Source organism: Ceratotherium simum, chromosome 13 (assembly GCF_057802395.1).
Source record: "Ceratotherium simum simum isolate JZ-2026a chromosome 13, ASM5780239v1, whole genome shotgun sequence".
Classification (NCBI taxonomy): Eukaryota; Metazoa; Chordata; class Mammalia; order Perissodactyla; family Rhinocerotidae; genus Ceratotherium; species Ceratotherium simum.
Window position 1 is genome coordinate 23145317 of NC_141912.1, and position 23191 is coordinate 23168507.

The 23191-nt window shown below is 41.7% G+C and overlaps 2 protein-coding genes across 4 annotated transcripts in view; both read right to left on the reverse strand.

Moving 5' to 3' along the window:
* RIPOR2 (RHO family interacting cell polarization regulator 2) overlaps positions 1-23191 on the reverse strand; it is a 219759-nt gene that overhangs the window by 185113 nt on the left and 11455 nt on the right. The window lies entirely within an intron of this gene.
* On the reverse strand, positions 10813-13039 carry LOC106802123 (uncharacterized). Its single transcript, XM_087437890.1, is given in 1 exon segment — positions 10813-13039. A coding segment is annotated over 1 exon segment (1968 nt). The 3' UTR covers positions 10813-11071.

A 23191-nucleotide genomic window follows, 5' to 3' on the forward strand; every position in this document is an offset into this window, starting at 1 on the left:
CACTTAGTATGTGGGGACACCGAGGCAGGGAGAGGTTAAATAACTCGCTTGAGCTCATGCAGCTTGCTGAGGATGGAACCAGGACACTGATTCACGATGGCTCTGGTCCATGCTTGCTGCTGCCTCACCTCGGGGAAGGAAGCAAAAGCAGTGAATGGAGCTCTGATTAATGTACAGGGTCCTGCTGGCGGCATCCTGCTGCTGTTGGCTTAGAAAGCACCAGTGACGTTGGCCTTATGAGAGAAGGCACACCATCAGCAGTAGGGAGCCCAAAGGGAAGGGTAGCTCACTATGGCCAGTGTCAAAAATAAAAAAAGACCTGCTTCCTTGTGGCAGGTCATACAAAATACCGCATTCTTTACCTCATGCTTTGCCTGTCAACCTTTATCGTGATTAATGGTTTCTCTGAATTCACTTGCCCTCTTCCAGTGACTCACTCCTAGATACTCCAACCTGAGGTGTTAATTTGGTCGATTAAATAAAAGGAATCTAATCTCAGAAGTCATCTTAAGGCTCTGAAGGCCAAATTTCCCAAGAAACATTCACTTCTGCCAGATTCCAAGGTTCACAAAAATACCAATGAATTAGAAGGAATAGTTCCTCAATTTTAACTGTGATTGAACTTTGTTCAAAACCATGAAACTAAAAGAAGAGTAAGAAACCATAAAACTAGTCACCACCCAGACAGCCCCTAGATCGTGAATAAGTTGTGTTCCAAATGTTTGTAAATCGGTTGTTCAGAAGGCACAATAGATTTTCCCACAGAAACCATGTTTTAGAGAGTGGTATCATTCTCAAGCTCTCCCATAAAATTTATCTAACTTATGAGATAACAAGGAATATTAACAGAGTGGAGAATTCCAGAAATTCCCCATGATTACTTTCTGGGAGAAAATAGATCACTTTCTGGGAGAAAATAGGTCATTTTCTGGGAGAAAATACAGATTAAGGAAAGAGCTATACTTCCTAGGGGGCCCTGCTCAATTGTCTCCAAGCAAACGAGGAACAAGGGGGACACAGACTTTTGCTGTCCAAGGCTGGATGGAAATGCCAATAGAAATGGTGGTTACACTATTTTATGTTAGGAACTGAGTGTATACAAACACACGCATGTATATATGTATGCATACACGTTACATATATGTATATATACACATGTATGTGCATGTATACATGCAGGGCACCATACATATATGAATATGTATATACATATGAATACACATATATACATAATTACCCACAGAGAGATTTAGGGGTCAAAAGGATCTCTCAGAGAGGAGTAGTTTCCACGATCCAGACTTTGAGTCTTTGGGTGCCATACTGGGGATGAGACAGGGATGGCCAGGACTCCATGCATCATGGCCACATTACTTTGGATCTTTTATCTGAACTCTCGAATATATCACATAGTCATAGAGCCACATTTTAATCTGCTCTTCTGCAAAGCAAAAGTTTCTCAAGGAACTCTGGTGGACCTATGCTACACTATAAGGCATGAGGTTAATTGCATAGTATCATTCTTTATCACACTGAGAATCCAAGCAAAGCTTTTTCCCTTAGGATAGAATCCACATGCACATTACATTTTCATATTTTGTGTTCCTTAATAAAGCACAGCCTGGAGCATAAGTCAAATGAAACAAGTTCTTAACTATCAAAAGCAGATTACATGCCCCTATCTCACACCATGTAAAAAAATTAACTTAAAATGGACCATAGACCTAAATGTTAAAGTAGAAACTATAAAACTCTTAGAAGAAAACATAGGAGTAATTCTTTGTGACCTGGGATTAGGTAATGCTTTCTTATATATGACACTGAAAGTGTAAATGAAAAGAGAAAAAGTAAATAAATTGGATTTCATCAAAGTTAAAAACTTTTTTGCTTCAAAGGACATTATTAAGAAAATAGAAGATGACCCTACAGTATGGGACAAATATTTACAAATCATATATTTGACAAGGGACTTGTGTTTAGAATATAGAGAGAACTCTTGCAACTAACAACAAAAAGACAAATAACCCAACTTGAAAAATGGGAAAAGTTTGAATAGACATTTGTCCAAAGAAGATATACAAATGGCCAATACAGACATGAAAAGATGTTCAAAGTCATATGTTGTTGGGGAAATGCAAATTAAAACCACAATGAGATACTAGCTCACACCCACTAAGATGGCTAAACTAAAAAAGACAGACAATAACAAGTGTAGGTAAGGATGTGAAGAAATTGGAATCCTCATACATTGCTGGTGGGAATCTAAAATGCTACAGCCACTGGGGAAATCAATTTGGTAGTTCCTCAGAAAGTTAAATATAGAATTACCATATGATCTAGAAATTCCACTTTTAGGTATATACCCAAGAGAAATGAAAACATATGCACACATAAAGACTTGTACACAAATGTTCATTAGCAGCATTTTTCATATTAGCCAAAAAGTGAAAACAACTCAAATGTCCATCAACTGAGAAATGGATAAACATAATGTGGTATATCCATACCATGAATATTATTTAGCCATAAAAAGGAAGTCCTGATACATGCTACAACAGAGATGAACCTTGAAAATATTACGCTAAGTGAAAGAACCCAGACACAAAAGGCTACATATTGTATAATTCCATTTATGTGAAATGTCTGGACTATGCAAATCCATAGAGATAGAAAGCAGATTAGTGGTTGCCTAGGGCTAGGGGAGAGGGAGGGAGAAAAAGGGGGTGACTGCTAATGGGAAAGGGGTTTCTTTTTGGGGTGATGAAAATATTCTGCAATTAGATAGTGGTGATGGCTACACAATTTTGTGAATATGCTAAAAATCACTGAATTGTCCACTTTAAAAGGGAAAGTTTTGTATCTCAATAAATCTGTTTAAAACATAGAGGGGAGATCCAGGACCACCAGTTATTCTCTTATCAGCAGAGGGTGATCTGGTTAAGTTGCACTCCATTGTTAAGCCCTTGATTTACTTCTCTCCTTTTGTTCCAGAGAAGTGAGCAGCAGCAGAATGAATGCTCTCGGGCACAGAGGGCGGTGTTCATTAGAATACGTGAAAATAGCATCCCACCTACTGAATATCTGTCATCTATGTTCAAATTGCTTTTTTCTTTCTCTCTCTCTTTAAAAAATCATTTAAAAAGTATAGATCCCCAAAGGAAGTTCTAACTTTTGATTGGCTAATACTCAAGTCATATTCTCTGAAACCTCAATAACTTTTCCCTGGAACAGTGATTCTTCCATGGTGGTCTGAAGACAGCAGGTGGTCCTTGACTAGCTAGTAAGTCAAGTGTCTACAACTCCTCTGTCAAAGGGGCAGGGCAGGGAGGGTGGATGAGGCCACAGCTGGGTGGGGATGGTGGAGAATGAGGTGCACAGCACCCACCCTATCTAAAGGGGCAGCCACTTCAGCACCAGGGGACTGTTATCAGGAGGTAATAGGAGCTGGAAATCTGGATGTTTTTAACATAAAATCTTCACTTTTTAAAAGCTGGTAACGAAAGTTTTAAAAAATCTAAATCACTTGTGCAGGCCAAACAAAGCATTTGTGGGCTGAGTTCCAACCATAGGCCACAAGTGTGTGACCTTGCCTGTAGGTGGTCCCTGTACTGGTTCTCTTGTACAAGTAACATTGAAATTTTAAGTCAGAAAATGAGTGTTAAAACGTACTCGGAGTTCATCTAGTTCAATCTCTCACTCCATGTTAAAATCCCTCTACAACAGATAGTCACCCTGAATTTAAGTAAGCTAATAATTCAAGCCAGAAACTTGCAGTTTCTTCATTGGCTTTTCATTTTAAAAATTGTGGAGTGCAGGGGCTGGCCTGGTGGCGTAGCGGTTAAGCGCGCACGCTGGCTGCGGGGGCCCAAGGTTCGCAGGTTCAGATCCTGGGCGTGCACCGACGCACGGCTTGGCAAGCCATGCTGTGGCGGCGTCCCATATAAAGTGGAGGAAGATGGGCACGGATGTTAGCCCAGGGCCAGTCTTCCTCAGCAAAAAGAGGAGGATTGGCATCAGATATTAGCTCAGGGCTCATCTTCCTCAAAAAAAAAAAAAAAATTGTGGAGTGCAGGTTAGGTAAGGAGGTGGAAGTAGAAGTTGGTTTAGATGCCTAAGATATGGGGCTGGAAGGGGCTTCAATGCTAATTTTTTTTTTTTTTTTTTGATGATTCTCTCATGGCTAACTCCAGTATTTTTTTTAATCCTAATTCACTAAAATGTATCAGCACATTTGAGGCTTAGGTTTTCCAGAATTCCCAGAGGCAAACAGAATTTTAGACCTGGAACAGATCTCAGAACTATTGTTCAACTCCCTCATTTTACAGATGATGGAACTAAGAACCATAAGGTTTAAACTGCGTAAAGACATGTCAGACATTTGCGGCTGAATCCCACTGTAGTTAATATTTCTTTCAACAGGTCAAGTTGCAACTCATAACTAGGATTCAGATGAAACTATGATCACCTGGAAATTTCCTGGAGCCTTTTGAACCTGACTTTCTGGGTAGCACTCACTTTTTGAGACATACAAAGATTAAAAAAAAAAAAGCTGTCATTTATTTGACTTTCTGAGCTACGCTAATGGAATACTGGGATAACTAACAGAAGTTATCCATAAATAGAGCCAACTAGAGATGACTCATGATTCTGAAGAACAGTTGGCATGAAGCACAGATAATCCCCACAACTCATTTCACTAGTCCCCATCTTTCTAATAAAACCCTTTTGAGAGCTGCTGATAAGTGTTGAACTAATCAATTGGTGTTTCTCTTCCTTTCTTTGCCCTCTGAAGGAGATTTGGCAGATGGCGGGAAGGACAAGGAGGAGAAATGAATGCCTCAAACAGCCCCAAAATTGTCAGTCCACCCCTAAGTCATTGAAAATTGTATATAAGTTGGCACAAAAGACTATGAGTTGAATTCTTTGGTCACCAGAGACAAGGAAAAACAGGGCCCAGAAAGTGTGTGGAGAAGGGGCCTGTGGGATCACGCACTTGGCTTGCATTGTTGTTTTTTTCCTCTTGGTACAGCACCTACACACAAATTTGACACGCCAAAATAGGAACAAGAACACAGGGAGTAACAATGACCTCTTATTAAATGCAGAGATAGTTATGAGTCACATTAAAAGTCAACAAAAGCCTCAGTTCCGGTAATCATCGAGGTTTTTTGCTGCATTTATACTTGGTCTTTCTCTTTAATTATACAGAGTTGCCCCCCCAAAGTATTGAAATGATAGACTGGAACGCGATTATTTCAGCAGGGGATCAGAGCCTTTGAGCTTCATCATTCATGTTAGCCAAATGCTAAATTTCAGCCTGTCTCTCCTCTAAATGCAGTTAGAAACCTTCTAAACCTTTTGTGTGAATCCAGGAGGGAAAATCGTCTGGCAAATTCTGACAAGCATCTCTTCAAGAGCACATTTGTACTCTGTTAAGAGGCCCAGGCCAACTGCTGCTGGGTCGTCATGGCAACAGACATACACACCATTTACACATCAGCTTCTGAAATGAGCACAAAATAACAAAACCTTTTTGACAGAATGGGATGTTAAGAGCAGCAGCATCCACGCAGCCTAACGAAATGGTGGTTTCTGTCTTCTAAGGGGCTCTAGTGGGCACGCTGCCCGCTTTGATTGCATGGTATTTGTAACCCAGTGGAAAATTCATAGGATCTTCTCTCGTCTGTGTAAACTTCACGACAATTCAGTCCGTCACTTTCACCAAATTCTCATTTCCTTTTCAAACTCTGTTTGTTAATTGATGCCAAACAGCATTATAGTAATTGGGTGAAAAAAGGAGGTGTCTGTCTTGCTTATTCCTCCTGGAAAGAAATTTCCCTGATTTTCCATGGAGGTTTTATGGGGCACTGATACACTGGAGAGGGAGCTGGAGGAGGAGGAGGGGGAGGACTTTTATAGGCCTATAGAAAGTGAGGTTAATCACGGTTTGAAAACCTTCTCTTGAACATGCAGTTCCAAAAATAAGTAAAAAAATAGCCATTCACTCCAGTGTTTCCCGAGGCATCAACCATCAACAATAGAACGGAGCCGTATGAAATAAACCCACAATGATGAAAAATTTAGACTGACTGGAAGCTAGATCCCTGAAGGTAAATCTCAGCAACTGAAAGTGGAGAACAAGGATGGAATGTATCCCCTCCATTAGTCTTGAAGGGAAACCACGGGAGCTCTATTCATGAGAAGTAAAATTAGCTGTATGTTCAATTTTCATGACATTTGTTATTGCAATAAGAATTCCACAGCAAGACTTAATTGCCTCTGAAACACCTCAGAGGAAAGAGGAGGAAGGAAAATAAAGTGTTTGATGGTTGAATGACAAAACAGTCACGAATCCAGGAACACTTAGTGACTAGAGATGGAGTGAGCCTCATAAGCAACACATGACTCAAAGTGCCAGGTCTGATGATGATAAAGTTTCCTCAACTGATTCATCACTTATTTCCTTCCTATAATGATGAACATTCATCAAATAAGCTCTGACCTTACATTTTAAATTTTCAAGCTATCTCCTTTTAGTTCTGCTTTTCTATCTTGTAATTGAAAAAATATTGACTAATTCCAATTTTAATTCTGGGTCTTTAAAAAATAATTCCAGAAAAAACCTAGGGATAAAGATCCCCTCATTCTACACATCTTCTTGGGGATTCACCTTCTAGGTATTACATTTCGACAGGGTAGATTGATAGGCTGTAAAGACTAAAAGAGCTAAAGAAATTAGCCTGCCTCTCCCAGAGATTTCAAACTAGTATCCAGTCAGCTGGCAGATATTTTTGGGGGGGAATAGGGGCTAGCACAGTGTTAAAAGAAATGACATAAAGACCTTTTATGAGGTCTTTTACAGAGTAAAAGCTCTGTAGTTTGCCACAGTCCTCCCCATTCTCTAATGTCTTACACCTGGACTGCCAACTTATTTATGTTGCCTGCTCAAAGGCTTTTTTTTTTTTTTCTACCAGCGCTTGAACCAGCTTACACAAAAGCACTTTAATTGATGGTATACAATTTTCCAAAACATATTTTTGTAAGAAAATGGCAATATGGCAATAATTAAGTATAGTCTTCACAAACAAGTTTCTCAGTAAATTCCAGTGTACTTCAGACCCCTGTCCACTAAGACATACATGGTCCCCTAGTCTCCTGGGCAAACTGTTTAACATTCACTAATAACAAAAAGACCCCCACCAAACAGTAATCTCCTGCTTTCACTCAGTGTTGGATTTTCACCTAGTAACAATGCTAGTAACAATGATGAAAGATACCACTGCTTTCCTCCTGCCCACTCTGCTTTCCTCTATCTTGTTCCCTTTGATCCTTAGTCCCGCTAGGAGAAGACCCATATGTAAAAGCTCATTCAAAACTGTTTCTTGGCAGAAAAGAATTGCTCATTTAAATCTTAGACCAAAACAAATCAGAGGAAGTGTATTAGATCAGTAAGGTTCCTACTTTTGTCTCCATGCCCTCCCTAGCCTGGCTGCAGGATAAGATTCAAGAAGGGAATTCTGTCCTTTGTGTTATTCTGGTGCCTGTCCTTAATTAGCAGTCCTTAATTTATTGATTCCTTCCAAGGCACACAGCACTGGACAGTCTTCCAACCCAGGTTTTAATCACATTTCTGTCACTAACCATGTGATTTTGGCCAAGTCACTTTATCTTTCTGGGTTTCAGGTTATTTTTCCATAAAAACAAAAAAAAGATTGGACTCGGTCTCTAAAACCCTTTCCTATGACTAGAGTGTCGCTTTCCAACCAGCGCATATTGACTCCAGCCCTTACTGTAATAGGCTGGGGCTTTGCTGGGGAGGGGGTGAGAACCATATTTAAAAATTAAAATGCCTGATCTGCAAGAAAAATACTTTGTCATCAGCCTTATTTTTCATTAAAGAAAAATTAAACAAACAAAAACCTATTTCTAGTAAAATAGACACTTACATTCCTGTTCAGAGAAAAAAAAGAAGCCATCTCTCTTAGCTAACAAATGTTTTTTCAAAGTATATTCACTTAAATCAGTGCAGGGTAGATTAACATGTGGTCATTGTATTTACATTATCAAAAAATATGTATATATGTATCAGCTTGAATTTGTTTTTCAAAGTTTCTCCAGTATATTGTCATGAAGGATAAAGCTCAAGAAGTGGTTTAAATAAACTTTCTGCTAGTTTTCCTTATCAAAAGGGGAAAAAGGGATCTTGTGTCTAGACTAGAGTACACCTGTATTCTGTCTATGATGCAGAGAATATTCTGTACCTCCTTCATAAGCACTGCTGCTTCTCTCCCCACGCACATGACTGTATGCTTCCCACTGGATTTTGTCCAATCATCAGAACCATGGTTTCTGGCCTTTTATGCAGCTTCAGGAAACCAGTGTGCCCTTGAATTAAAGAGTTTATAATCTCTCTTTGGCACAACTTTTTAAAAGTCATGCTGAGTTCCTGGTGTCCCTCTTCTATCTTCTCAGCCCCAGAATCTTTATTACCAGATAGCATTTAGAACCCAGTAAAGATGTGGGAAGAAGGTGACCTTTTCCAATATATGGCTGTATGGCCTCTGACATAGATGTCTAGTGGCAGGAGCAAGCCAAAGCAAGGTAATGGATTCTGAAGTGGCCCTAAAAGGCTAGAATAACACAGTTTGGGTGCACCAGAAAAAAGAACCTCTGAACCAGCCCAAAGCTTCTCAAGGTTCTCCTTGGACAGAGCCACACTCATTACTCTTGACCAAGCATAATTTTTACTCTCTAGTCCTTGCCAGTCATCATCTCTCTCCCCAAGAGGCCTTGGGGCTGCAGCCTTTGATCCATTTGCAGAGGCATATTTGCTGTGTCTGTCTAAAAGCCTGGCTGGTGAAACGTGACTCAGAGTCAGCAAAGGAGTAGTAATCCAGTCTGGTCTCTCCCACAGAGGCCACGATAGAAACTCACTGGGTCGAAAGAAACAAATGTTGGGCAGGAAGGAGGCAAACAGCTCTCCTCCCAGCATAACAAGATTTCCTCTATTTATTTTCCCCCAAACTGGCATTGTTCTTCATCCTGCCAACCTCCATGTGCTAGAGAATCAGGGCAAATACTTTTGGATCCTTGTTAACCTAGCATCTAACTCTTGGGAAGCTCACTGGGGGCCCTATTTGAACCCCTGGCCTTCCTTTTCTGCCCCTATTTGAACCCCTGGCCTTCCTTTTCCCCTAGGATGTCAAAGGCCAAAGGCTATGAAGAAGGAATCAGGCAGCCAGGGAAGGACATAGATCTTCCCCCTAAACTCCTCCCCTAAAAAGAAGCTATCCTGAGCAGATAGCCTGTTTCATCAGAACTATCACAGCCTGGGCCTCTAGGTTCTGGGGTTCTGGCTTTTTGCCCTGAAATGACAATTTTCATTCTCCTAAGCAGTTCCACCCATCTTCCTAGTTGGTTCCAGGAAATTTATGCCCAGAAACAATAGACACCATGGGCAAAGTTCAAAATTCCACACAGGATTCCCTCTTCCCAGAAAATCAGATTAAACCCCACTATGCCCAGTCCTCAGGTGCCTTCTACCTGGCAGCTAATTGCTAAGCCCCCTCAAAACCCCTCTACAGTATTTTGTTTCCCTGAGATGCCACCAGAAACTGCAGGAGAACTGGGCAGCTGCACCAGGAATACAGAGAAGAGGACACGCCAGAACAGTGGATGGTTACTGGGATAGACAGCTAGTCCCCAGGCTGCCCCTTATGCACCTTAAAAGGCATCGCACGGTCTAGGCCTTCCTTACCCTATGCACAGGAGAATCGGAATCAGTGAGATGAGCTAACTGAAAGTCTCCCAACAACTTGAGCTTTGGCCTTTGGCAGTAAAGGGCTGGATTAAACAGACAAACAAATATAACAAAACTCTCAGCAACTTGAAAAGTCCCTGAGTTTCCTATGGAATTGAGAGTAAAGCCTATCCTTCCTGGCTGTTTCAATCAATTGTCTATTAAGCTACTTCTCTGCTGACCGGGGCCTGGGGAAGGTCTGTCCTAAAGCTGCTCTTTCATGCTGGATCTCGGGGGATTCCCCAGCTTGAGTCTTCACCTCCATCGGCTGAGCAGTGAACAACAAAGTAGGAACACTCTGCCTTCAGCAGCTGCTGCAGATTTTAGTCCCCAATGGGAATGGGAGGCCAAAGGAGCTCTTGGGGAGTCTCTTCAAGGAGTGCCTTGGGTGATGGGCCAGGACCTATCCTGGGAGGAAGGGCTTCCCCTTCGCTCTTCACCTGGAGATGGATCCCTTAAGCAGACCTGTTTCACACTGGGAGTCTTGTGTGGGTTAAGTCCCAATCTCACTAAGCAAATCCGATGAAACCAGAATGCAGAACAAGGGGTTCAAGGTCATGAATGCCCTGTGTTGGTCCCAGGGGCCCAGGGACAGAGTGGGAATAAAAATTGAGTGAAAGGAAGAAGGAAAAACAAAGGGGACAAGAACACTGGCAGACGAGGCTGGGGTAGAAGATAGAAAACTCAGGACCTGTACTTTCAAGTCATCAGATCCCACTGAGACAGGATCTGGCCCTGCTCTTCCTTCCATCCCATCTGTTGACTCCAACCCCTGCCCAGGGCAGCTCAGGGAGGCCCCTCAGGAGGGAGGGCGCAGGTGATTCCAGCAGTGTGGCATGGTGGAAATGAGCACTGGACTGAATGAAGGAGTCTGATTTCATCCTGACTCTCACCAAATGGCTATGTGCCCTTGACCTTACCCTCTTTTGGCCTCAGTCCTCTCATCTGTGAAATGAAGAGATTCTACCAGATGATCATATGAGGCCCTTATATGGCTCTTTCTTGATCTCTCTTCCTCTCATCTTCCAGCAGCAATGAGCTCAGGCACTAGTGGGTTATTTTACAAGAGGAATCTAGACAGAATGTGATTTGTTCAGCTTGAAAAGGGAAAAAGTAAGGCCCTGTGGGGATTGGGAGGAGGGAACCTTCTAAGTCTGCTCTTCCTCCCCAGTCTTTCCCTCAAATGGGAAGGATTTTCCTCCCCTGTCCAAATGGCACTTGAGGTGGTTCAGTCTGGAGCTCTGTGGCACTGTTGGAGGCCGCCAGCAGACCTGATTAGAGGTGTGTGTCTTCCTCCTCATCTAGGTCATCCTTGGTCAGGTTGTCCAGAGGGACGATCCAGCTGTCCCCCAGCTCCCCATTAAGGTTGACCACCTTTTTCTCCTGCATTTCTGATGAGGTCTCCATCACTTCCAGTGTTGGATTGTCATGGTAACCATTCTCCACTGTCTGTAGCTCCTCTGTTAGTCGTTGCTGGTCCTTCCTCTGGGAGAGGTGCTGGTGGCAACAGCCATAGAGGGCCGCAACGAGGAGCAGGAAGGATGCCATGCAGACAATAGTGATGATGAGAGGCATACTGAACCGGTCCTCAGTCTCTTCTGGTGGTCTTTGATGCCCAAACTTCATGTCACTGACTCCCACCTCTTGTAGGTCATCCCATTTGTCTTTCAGAAGTAGATACAGGTCCTTGGGAAGGAGGTGTGTGCGTATAGTGATGTTTTTGATTGCCACTGCCTGGGTTTCTGGAATGGGTACCAGGTATATAATGCACTGATCTTGAGCTGAGTTGTAGGTGGCTTTTGCTGCTCGGCACAGAATTGTGATCAGTCTGTCATCTGAAGGGCTCTCCCCACAGAGGCCGGTTTTCGTGAGGTTCAGGATGAGCCTCTCATCATTCAGCTCTTCATCAGATCTGCACTGTACCCTGTTATCTCAAGGAGCTGAGGCGGAAGAAGGGACATTGGAGCCTGTGGAGGCAGTTGAAGCCATCTGACTGCTGGAGCTTGTGGGTCCCCTGACAGGGGATGTGGCCATGGGTCTCAGTGAAGAGGCTATAGTTTGCAAAGCCTTGGTTGCAGAGGTCTCAGGGACGGAGGAGGAGGTCTCAGGGACGGAGAAGGAGGTCTCAGGGACGGCTGGCATTTTGCTGGAGGTCTGTGGATCTGTTGTTAATGATTCAGTAGTTAGTGTGGTAGTTATCCCCTGAGATGTGAAGGTGGGACCTGCTGTCATGCCTGCACTACTTGAAGCTGTAGTAATTTTGTCTGGTTCCTCGGAAGAGCTCTCTGCACGCTTCGTAGTAACAGAGCCTGTAGTCAGTCGGTCAGTGCTTGTTAAGACCGTCAAGGAAGGAAGAGCAGAAGTGGTGTGTAAGACTTTACTCAGAGTAGAAGGTTTAGAGGTCACCTGACTTTCTCCCTTCAGGCTCACGCTCTCTGCCTTAGTGGTAACCTCGTGGCTACTTTGGGCTCCAGGTCCAGTTGTGTCTTTAGTTCCATTCTGGCTGCTGGTGGTTTCAGGCTTTGCTGGGGTAGAGGCTGGTATAAGTGTGGCCTTGGGGTCACTAGTAGTTGTAATCGAGTTGTTTGAGGTTAGTTTCCCACCTGTGACACTGGGTGTTGCCGTTGTTTTCTGCTGGGCTAGGGTGGAAGTCACCCCCGAGCTGCTGGGGGCTGCAGCTGTGCTTCCTCTCACCACAGCTGAAGTCCCCAGTCTATCACTGGATGCTATACTTTCACTTTGTTTGACTGTGTTTGAAGTCACCATTGTACTGCCAGATGTTGCAGATGTGTTTGAATTAGCTGAGGTATGACTGGGCGGGCCTGCATTCCCAGAGGACGACGACGTGCCAGGAGAGGACTGCATATTGTGGGAGAGCGACGCCGGCGGCGGCAGCGGCAGCAGCGCAAGAGCGCCAGCGCGGAGCGCATGGTGCCCTGGCTTCGGGCCCGGAGCAGGTGGCTGCGGGTTGGCGGAGGGTCCCGGCGTCCGGGCGGCGGGAGCGTGGGCGCCGCTCGGGGAGGCCTGGTGGTGGCTCCGGCGGCCGGGCGGTGACCTGGGGCTCCGGAGTCGCGCTCCGGCGGCCCTTCGTCGCGGCCGCTGCGGCAGAGCCGGGCTGAGGCGCGGAGCCAGGCGACAGAGGAGCGGCTGCGGCGACTCCTGTCCGGTCCCCGCCCCCGCCCCCGCCCCCAGGAGCGCGCTGGCGGCGGCCTCAAAGGCTTTGAGTTTGCAGTCCATGCACATATTCGTGGATGCTCTTCAGCTTTTCTTCTCTTTGGTGTGCATTCACATTAAGTCCTTTATTCAAGACTAAACTCAGGTGCCCTCTTTTCTGGTCCACTGGTCTCACCGGGCTATGCCTATCACCCCTACCCAGTGCCGTGGGTTTTAGTTCTTATTGGTTCTCTAATTTGGTCATGATGCTTAATAGTAACCAAATAGTATACTCCTGGAGGGCTGACGTTGTGATTTGCCTGTCTGGTGTTTTAACCCAGGATAGTGGTAGTTGCAGTGTGAGCCCAGTAAACCCTGGTCAGCTTACTGATGGATGGGAATACAGGAACCAACAGAGTGAGGGAGTGTGGGCCCTGGCACAATCCCGTGGATTTGCACTGGTTTCGAAAGAAAAACTACAATTATTATAAAGTATTTAGAGGTCCTCATGACAAGAATAGTTCTTTTGGGGATTGAGATTGATATTTTGGTCATTAGAATACTTAAAATACATGTTTCTCCTTAAAATCTGTAAGTAATAAGTGTTGTGGATAAGTAGGATGAGCATACACATAGAGGTAATTTCATGATATCACTTAGGGAAGCCGTGGGATTGAAGTCAAGTATTTGGTACCTGTATCAGTTACCTATGGCTGCTGTAACAAATTACCACAAATTTAGAGGCTTAAACAATACAAATTTATTCTGGAGGGCAGAAATCCTAAAATCAAGGTGTCAGCAGGGCTGCTGTTTTCCTGGAAGCTCTAAGGGGAAATCTTCTCTTTGCCTCTCCTAGTTTCTAGAGGCCACTTGCATTCCTTGGCTTGTGGCCCCATCCTCCATCTTCAAAGCCAGCCAAGTAGCATCTTCAGTATTTCTCTTTGACTCTGATTCTCCAGCCTCTCTTTTATCAAGACCCTTACAATTACATTGGACCCACCAACATAATCCAGAATAATCTTTCTATTTTAAAGTTAGTTGATGAGCAACATTAATTCCATCTGCAACCTTAATTCCCACTTACCATGTAACCTAACTTATTCACGGTTCCAGGCATTGGAGTAGACTTCTTTGGGGTGGGGGGCATTATTCTGACTACCAAGTGAACAGAAATGTAATAATTCAACACCCAAGAAAATGACTGGTTTTCTTGGAGTAGGTAAGGAAGCTACCATATAATTCTGTTTTAAAACAGTTGTGTTCTGGGGCCTCCCTGTGGCACAGCGGGTAAGTGCCTGCGCTCTGCTGCTGGCAGCCCGGGTTCGGATCCTGGGCACGCACTGCTTGTCAGGCTGTGCTGTGGTGGCGTCCCACATAAAGTGGAGGAAGGTTGGCATGGATGTTAGCTCAGGGCCAGTCTTCCTCAGCAAAAAGAGGAGGGTTGGCATGGATGTTAGCTCAGGGCTGATCTTCCTTACCAAAAAAAAAAAAAACAGTTGTGTTCTATTTACTGATATTCTAAAATTATTTATAGAATTAAGGAATCTGATAAGAAGTTGCCACAGCAAAGCAGCATTTGGTTTTGAACATGAAGATCAATTATTTTTTAAGAAAGGATATGACAGTGAGATAGAAGTGTATTGCCAGAGAAACCACTGATTAGAAAGACCTAAAACTTCAAAAATCAAGGTGTGTCCCCTTTGCCCCAATCTACACACTCATACACATTTAAGTGTTGTTGTGACTCCATAACTCTTGAACAATTTGTATGGAAAACCTGAAAAAACTAGGACCACTCCATCCCTCATTCCCAATCCTGCTGGTTAAGCCCATTTCTTGCTGCAATTCACATGAAACACACATACTACTGTATGGATGGACCAAATCTATTTACTCTCCAATCTAGGGTAGAGAGAAGTGGGGGCAGGGGGGTGGCAGGGCTTTCCACATATAAAGTGCTTGTGGGAGACTGACAAAAGGAAGATGAATGTATATCTATGTCATTCATATTTATGTGGTTGCAAGAAACTTAGGTCAAAGTGGCCATAAAATTGTTCAATAGGAGGCAAATGAATGTAAAACCGTGTTTACTACTTGAAACGAAAGCTTTGTGGAAAATCTTGAATTTATGGGGGAGGGAGGCAGAGAGATGTAGAGAGAACGGGAAAGCCTGTCTGTTCATTCTCGGATCCCTTCCTCTTCCCCTTCCCCTCATTACTGAACTTGGGCTTTAGTGACCCCATTACTGGAGGGTATTTGTTAAACGGTTGCTTTTGCTCTACTGGGAACTTCCTTTCCTTTCTGTCTTTTTTTTTTTTTGCTGAGGAAGATTCACCCTGAGCTAACATCTGTTGCCAATCTTCCCCTTTTTTTGCTTGAGTAAGATTCGCCCTGAGCTAATATCTATGCCAATCTTCCTCTATTTTGTATGTGGGTTGCTGCCACAGCATGGCTGACGAGTGGTATAGGTCTGCGCCGGGATCTGAGCCTGCGAACCTGGGCCTCCAAAGTGGAGTATGCCAAACTTAACCACTATGCCACGGGCCCAGCCCCTCTTTCTGTCATTTTGTAACACATGCCAACTCTCTCCCTCTCCTCTCTTTTTTCCCTGAAAAAAATACAATGAATGCATAAAGACTTATTGGTACTGAAAAACAAATTAAGGTACAGATACATGTATGCAGTCGTGTTTACTTTTTGCTTTTCTCTGCAGACCACCACGTGGAGGACAATTATAATTGATTTAGCCAGAAGAGCTATTACTTGCATTAATGAAAAAAAAGTCACATCTCGGCAAGAAAGACAGCAATGGCAGGAAGAGCTCGGATTTGTGAAATGTAAAGTTAGGGATGCACTTCATACCCTTCCTGATTCTACTGTTTCTCTCTGTAGACATGTGCCAAGTGTCTACCATGAACCCACATTGCCAAGCACAAGATTACAAAGAGAAATAAAGTTATATTTGTCCCCAAGAAGGTCACAATCTAAGAGGGAAAAAAGAAATGTAGTTTCACTACTGTGCAATATGAAATAGAGTTGTCAAATATACATACATCCTGGGAAAATCTCAAAAGTGAGAGAACGCTAAATGTTCTTAAGAAAAATAAGTTTAGTTGAACAATCCTTGATGACAGCTGTGTTTAGTGACAAGAGCTCATAACCAGGATTTAGGTTTGCCAATAAAAGTTAAAAGTTGATCATTATAGAAAATTACTTAATAAGGAGCTATGCTTTTATAGAAAAATGATATGAGCAGATAATGTGTTATATTCTTGCTTCTTTCTACTAAAGCCTGAAGAACTGTTTAATGTTGGATTTAGAAAAGCTATAAAGTGGTGCCATCTGGTGGTTACTACCCAAAGTGCTTGAATTAGCCTTGCAATTTCAAATACAAGCAGTGATCTTGACTATTTCAAGAAGACTTCTTATTAATGCTTTACATTAAAGTAGCAAACTAATACTAGAAAATCAAAAACATAGAGAAAACATTTAAAATTCTGGCTGAAGCAAACCCAGTAATATCCAGAATAATCTACCATCAAAAAAGAGAGTTTGCATATAATATTCATTGGATGATATTGTATTTCCATTATATAATAAATAAGAATTTCTTATTCTGTTATTCTTTCTCCATTTTTTTAGAAAGCGGGGATTCTTCTACACAGAATTTTCTTTCATCAATTGTTTGATTACACCATACCCCCCAGCACTTCAGCCCACAAATACTATTTGTTGAAATTTGTCCTACAGAATTTTCCACATCCTGGGTTTGGGCTGATTACTCCCTCATGGTGTTGCTTAACTTGTTCCTCTATTCCTTGCATTTTCTATAAACTGGTAGTAAGATCTAGATTAGATGAGATGTTGATTAGATTCCAGTTCAATTTTTTTGGTAAGACTACTCATAGGTGATGCTGTATACTTCCTATTCATCAACTCCCATGGCATATGTGTCTAGCTGTCCCATCTTACTGATGAGACTTACTAAGATCTATTGGTGGGTTCACATGATGTCAGTTGGATCCCTGCACTATGAAGTTCCCCAATAACTTCTTATTGAGAATTTGGAACATCCACTGATGATCATTGTCTCCACCCATTATTTCATGAGCATTGCAAAATGATGATTTTGTAAATTCCACTATCCCTTCTACATTTATTACCTGGGATTCCTCCATAATCTATTTAGATGGCTTGAAATACAGTTCATAGAGGAAAGAAAGAACAAATATGTGATTTATCTCTTTAAAAAATATTTTTAGGATAATAAGTTAAGTGTCCTAGCAATCCCCAAAAGGTGACAAATGATGTTTTGTGTGTGTTTCTTTAGGAATTCATAGATTGCTATGTATTTGATGTATTATAACTGATAGCAAACATTTTTCTTTTTGATGTCCAAATTGTCCCACCTTTGACCAAAATGTATCTTTTTTAACATAAATACTCTAATATGCAGCAAAGCTGTTAAAGAACCAGGCACACTCCTACACTCTCAGGACAAACTGTTACAACTTTCAAGAAGGGCAATTTGGCAACATGTATCAGAAGTCTTAAAAATATTTATACCCTTTGATTTATACCCTAATATCATACTTAAAGAAATATTTTCTATGAAAATAATCAGAGATGTAGACAATAATTGTACAAAAATATTATTTCTAGTGAACCATTAGAAAGAGATGTCAATAGGCTTTGATACATTTGTATCATGAAATACTATAGCTACCATATTAAAAGTCCAGCTTTTGAAGAATTTTAATTACCATGGGGACATTTTTATGATATTATATTAATTGAAAGAAGCAGATTACCAAAATCTTATATATAATATGATCCCAATTATTATATATAATATGTATATAAACAAAAGACAGGAAGATATACTCCAAAATGTTAATAGATATATTTAGATGGTGGGAAAATAGGTTATTTTTTATGTCTCCTTTGTATTTTTCTTTATTTTACAAGTTATCTCCAATAATATGTATCACAATAGATCTTATTAAAAAGCAGCTAGTATTGAAATTTGTTTGTGAGCAATGTTGATTTGTTATTCGTTGAATAATAAACCTAAGTAAATGTCTCCTTTTGTGTTAGTGGAAATTGTGTAAGAAACAAAGAACATTTTTTCCTCAACCAAGCGATTGTCTGACTTAAAGAATGAAAATAAACTGAGCTGGATTTGAAATGAAACATACAGAAGCCTTCTTGAGATACGTTATATTTTCCCTCCTAGGATCTTCTCATTGCAATTGATTACGCTTCTCCAAAAGTAAACTTCCCCTGTGCTATCCAATAAGTTGATCTGATATTTCAGCTTGATTCTCACTGTGAATGAGAGCATCCACATGGAGTGAGATGGATGTGTCTGCCATTTGTAATGGGATTCCACAGGGCATCTCCCTCCCACCAGTTCCTTTCTGATACTGACAATTTCTAATTTTTGACATCCTAACGCCTAGCTGTCACTTCCAAAAGTCTGACAACTTCTGGTCCAAACCATTTATTAAGCCCTTAATTTCTGCTTTCCCTTCTTATTAACAAAGTAATAAGTATTCAATGTCAACAAATTAGATAACCCCAATGAATTAAAAGAAAATAAAATTCAGAAATAATTCTGTCAAAACAATTTTAAAATGTTGGCATAAATCCTATTTCCTAGATCTATATGACTAGTCTGTAAGCTCTTTGGAGAAAAGATTTACATCTAGTTTATTCTTTGTTTCTTTTGCACAGAGGACAATGCTCATATCCTGGGTGTTTACTGATGATAGAAGTGAGGTGAAGAGGAAGAAGAAGGGAGGGAAAAGGAAAGCATTCCTGGACAGGGCGACTACATGGAAAAATGCATGGATGGAGGAAGGAGCTCTGAGTATTAGACCAGCTCCACCTGATAAGAGGGATCCTGTGGGGGAATTAGGGGAGAAAGGTGTGGCAAATGTGGCAAGACTGTGGAGGGTCCCAATATTTGACTGCGGAGTTTGTTAATAGCATGAGTTGGTAAGGGACCAGACTGAAATCTATCCTATTATTATATAAAATAGCCTTAAATTCCTTAATTCTTTGACTTTTTTGTGTGTGTGTGTGTGAGGTGATCAGCCCTGTGCTAACATCTGCCAATCCTCCTCTTTTTTTTGCTGAGGAAGACTGGCCCTGGGCTAACATCTGTGGCCATCTTCCTCCACTTTATATGGGACGCCGCCACAGCATGGCTTGACAAGCGGTGTGTCAGTGCGCGCCCGGGATCTGAACCGGCGAACCCTGGGCCGCCGCAGCAGAGCATGCACACTTAACCGCTTGCGCCACCAGGCCGGCCCCTAATTCCTTAATTCTTTGAATCGAATAATTGGTTTATAATGAAGGTTGGTGGCAAGGGGACCTAAATATTAGACTTAAAAAGAAAATGCTCATGGGCCAGCCCCAGTGGCCTAGTGGTTAACTTTGGCATGCTCTGCCTCAGTGGCCTGGGTTTAGTCCCTGGGCATGGACCTACACCACTCATCTGTCAGTGGCCATGCTGTGATGGCGGCTCACATACAAAAAAAGAGGAAGATTGGCAACAGATGTTAGCTCAGGGCAAATCTTCCTCAGCAAAAAACAAAACAAAACAAAAAAGTTCTGTAATTATATAGAAATAAACCCATAAATTTGATGGATTAGATAAATTTCTTTCTTTCTTTCTTTTCTTTTTTTTAGGTGTAATTTACATAGAGTAAAATTTACCCTTTTTAGTGTACCATTCTATGAGTTTTGACAAATGCATACAATAGTGTAATCCCTGTCACAATCAAGATATAGAAGAGTTCCATCATACAAAAAAAGGTCCCTTAGACCTCTTTGTAGTCAACCTCTCTATCCAGCCCTTGGCAACCAAGGATATGTGTTTTGTCCTTATGGTTTTGCCTTTCCCAAAATGTCACGTAAGTTGAATCACATGGTATGTAGCCTTTTGAGTCTGCCTTCCTTCACTTAGCATAATGCATTTGAGAATAATCCATGTGGTTGCCTGCATCACTAGTTTATTTCTTTTCATTGCTGAGTAGTACCTCAGTGTGTAGATGTACCACCGTTTGTTTTATCACCCACAATTTAGGGCAATATATTTCTTTTTAATGTAACACATATAACTAATATTGTACCTTCGATCAGCCAAGAGAGGATTTCTAAGGTTTAAAGATTTATTCACTAATTGTCAAAGACAGGTGAAGACAGGAAAAAGAGATATAAATATATCACAGTATAAATTAATTTTAGAAATATGAATGTCACTATCCAGTAGATTCACTTTCAGAGCAGTCTGAGAAAGAGAATGGTTGAAGGTCTCCAGTTCTGTGTCCTGGAGTATCCGGCCCCACACTGACAACAGAGCCTCAGAGAGGAAGGACAGCCTTTGACTTTGATCCCCCACGAGGATCCTATAGAGCTGCCTCTTCTGCTTCATGATCCCACAGAGCCAAAGCAGCACTGGATTCAGTTAGCTAAGGCTGATGTTGTTTCTAGATCCTGCCAATGCTTTGTCTTCAGTACCTGTTTTGCTCATTGTAATCCATTGATATCCTTCCTACCACAGTGTCCTTTGATGACATGGAAAGCCATTGTTTTTTTGGTTTCTAGTTACTAATTCAAAAAACGAAGTTGCCCTCTTTTCAGCCCCACAACACTCTCGGAGGCCAAATTTGTGACTCTGGGTTGATATCATTAGGTGAGTAATTAGACATGTGTGATCATGCTCAGTTAATCTCCAAATATTCACACTAAACGGAGGGAAGAAGAGCCAAGAATGAAAGATGGGGGAAAGGAGCAGGAGGAGGGAGAGGGTGGATAGAGGTGACGTGTAGAGGTATTTATTTATCTATTCAACTGTCATGGGAAGCCCAGCATACCTCGTGTGCACTCCCACCCACAGGTCCTGGTGTTCATGTGGTGGTGAGAGCGCTAAGAATTTGATCTCAGGTACAGTCAAAGGAGAAAAAAGGTAACTTAAAAGCTTCTACTTATTTATTTCTCCAGGGTTCTTCTAGACAAAGAAATTCAAATAAGTGCCAGCGGGGTTTAAATTTTGAAGATAATACCTTGGATTTACACAGAAACTACCTATTGGACAACAGTACTCTGGAAGGCCAGAGCTGGGGGGACACTGGGTCTCACGACAATGAGACTTTTTTAGGGTTAGAAATGTAAAGTAACGGGGCCTTTAAAAAATGACAGGAACAGATAAGGAAGCTTATTCTGTCCACCCTCCCCACCCGCCCAGCAATAGCTGTGCCTTAAAAGAAGGGAAAAGCAAAAGATCTTTTGAATTTAAACTGAATTTCTGAGGACAAAAAATTCATTAAAAACTCTTTTCAGAATATAATTGATTAAAATAAAAATTTGTTGCTGGAAGTGAGAAGACTATACAAATTAAACTAAAGAAAATGCACGCAGGGTTTTCAAAAGATGTTTTCTGTGATGTGATGAATACGAATATTCCAACACGGCTTTGGAAATTGTTTTTGGACTTCAAGGAGCAATCATTCACTTAGTCCCTCTAATGAGTAATTGTTCAAGAAGAGAAAGGTTGAATTTCCTAGAGGTCAAGAATCAGAGCCTTAGGAGACGGAATTATAGGTTTGAACGGAAGGACTGTGATGCATTGATGAGCTTCTTTATGATTCTAAGTGATGTTTTGTTTGTGCTTTAACACATGGTATTTTGAAACCAAATTGTAAGTGTGTTCAGGAACAAGAGAAAATGAAGAAATTGCATGGGATTACAAGTTACAGAGATTGCCGGTTTTTCTGAGTCACAGGTGAGTCATTTTTGAAAGCATTGTGTTCAGAAAGACAGTTTCATAAATGAGTACTACTTACAGGTAAAACTAAAGGTGAACAAAAACCACTAAAAAGGTGTTTTATTTTTCAGTGCTGATTAATCAGGGCTATTGTGTGCAGGAGAGAGGGAAATTGCTTCCATTTGTTGTATTGGCTGTTAGTGCGCTTTTATTAGGTCTTTATATCGGTATGCATTTTGTCACATGTATAAAGGAGAGCCTAGTGTCATTGTTTGAGGTTTCACTAATTCAGATTTATGATAATTCACATAAAGATAGGCTAAAGTGTACCCTTCCTTAGCAGATAAAAAATAAAGGTCTGAAGGGCAGATCGAAAAGTGAAGACACTAACTATAAATCCTTCTTTCTCTTTGAAAACAAGAAGCCTGAGAATTTCTAGAAGGCAATACTTTTGTTACTCTATTTTGAGTTGCTGTACATTTTTTCTTTTCCTGTACATTTTAAAAATAAAAAAATTAATGTATACTTTATAAGAAATCATTTGTATGAATTTAGAATACGAATTCTCCTGAGATTTCTTTGAATTGGTGACTGTTCACGATATAATGAAGATTACAGTGGTCTTAACTGCAAAATCATGACAATTTTAAAGAAAGTAAACAGGAAAATCAGGAGGTATGGAGCAGGAATTCCCTCTGAAAGGATGCTGGCAGGAGATAAGAGGCTGAAGGCCAGGAGGAAATAAATAACAGTGTTCTCCAGTGGAAGCTGAGGGCAGGGGGAGGCAGGTCTGTCTGTCCTTGCTCTGTAGCCCCTCAGCCATTCCATGGCTGCTGAGCTGTGGGTCAAGGTCGGTTTGCTGACATCCAGGGGGCCCCCCAAGACCTGACACAGCAAGGCCAAAAGGAACCACTTCGCCAAATGGCATTTTTTGGATCTACAAGTCTCTTATAAGCAATTGTCCAATTTTTCAAATATTAAAACAAAAAAAAAGAGTAAGCCCACTAAGAACTTTCTGATAAATTATATTTTTAAAATAAAAAAATAAGTTTTAAAGATATAATCTAAACCGCTAGACTAAGTACAGAGACATTTGTATGGTTCTGCACAGCTGACAAAATATTGTCACGTGCATTCTCTTACTTGATGCTCACTATTGCAGGAGGTAGATTCGATTGGCTCGGTTCTGTGGACGAGCCTAGAGAAGTTAAAGGAAGCACACGGTGTCAGAGCTAATCAGTGGCGGAGCCTACTGTGGGTTGGGAAGGGGAGGAGCTCGAGGGTGAAGTACAAACTCATCCCCAAGGTCAGAAAGGATGTCTACGAGCACGACCTCTGCGGGAGGGTCAGTGCCCTGGCTATAAAGACAGATGTGCTGTGCGTGGTTTCTGTTTCTCCATGCTGGGCGGCAGAAGGGAAAGTATTCATCGTCCCAGCTCTGCCAGTAAACAGGTCACCAGCCTCACGGT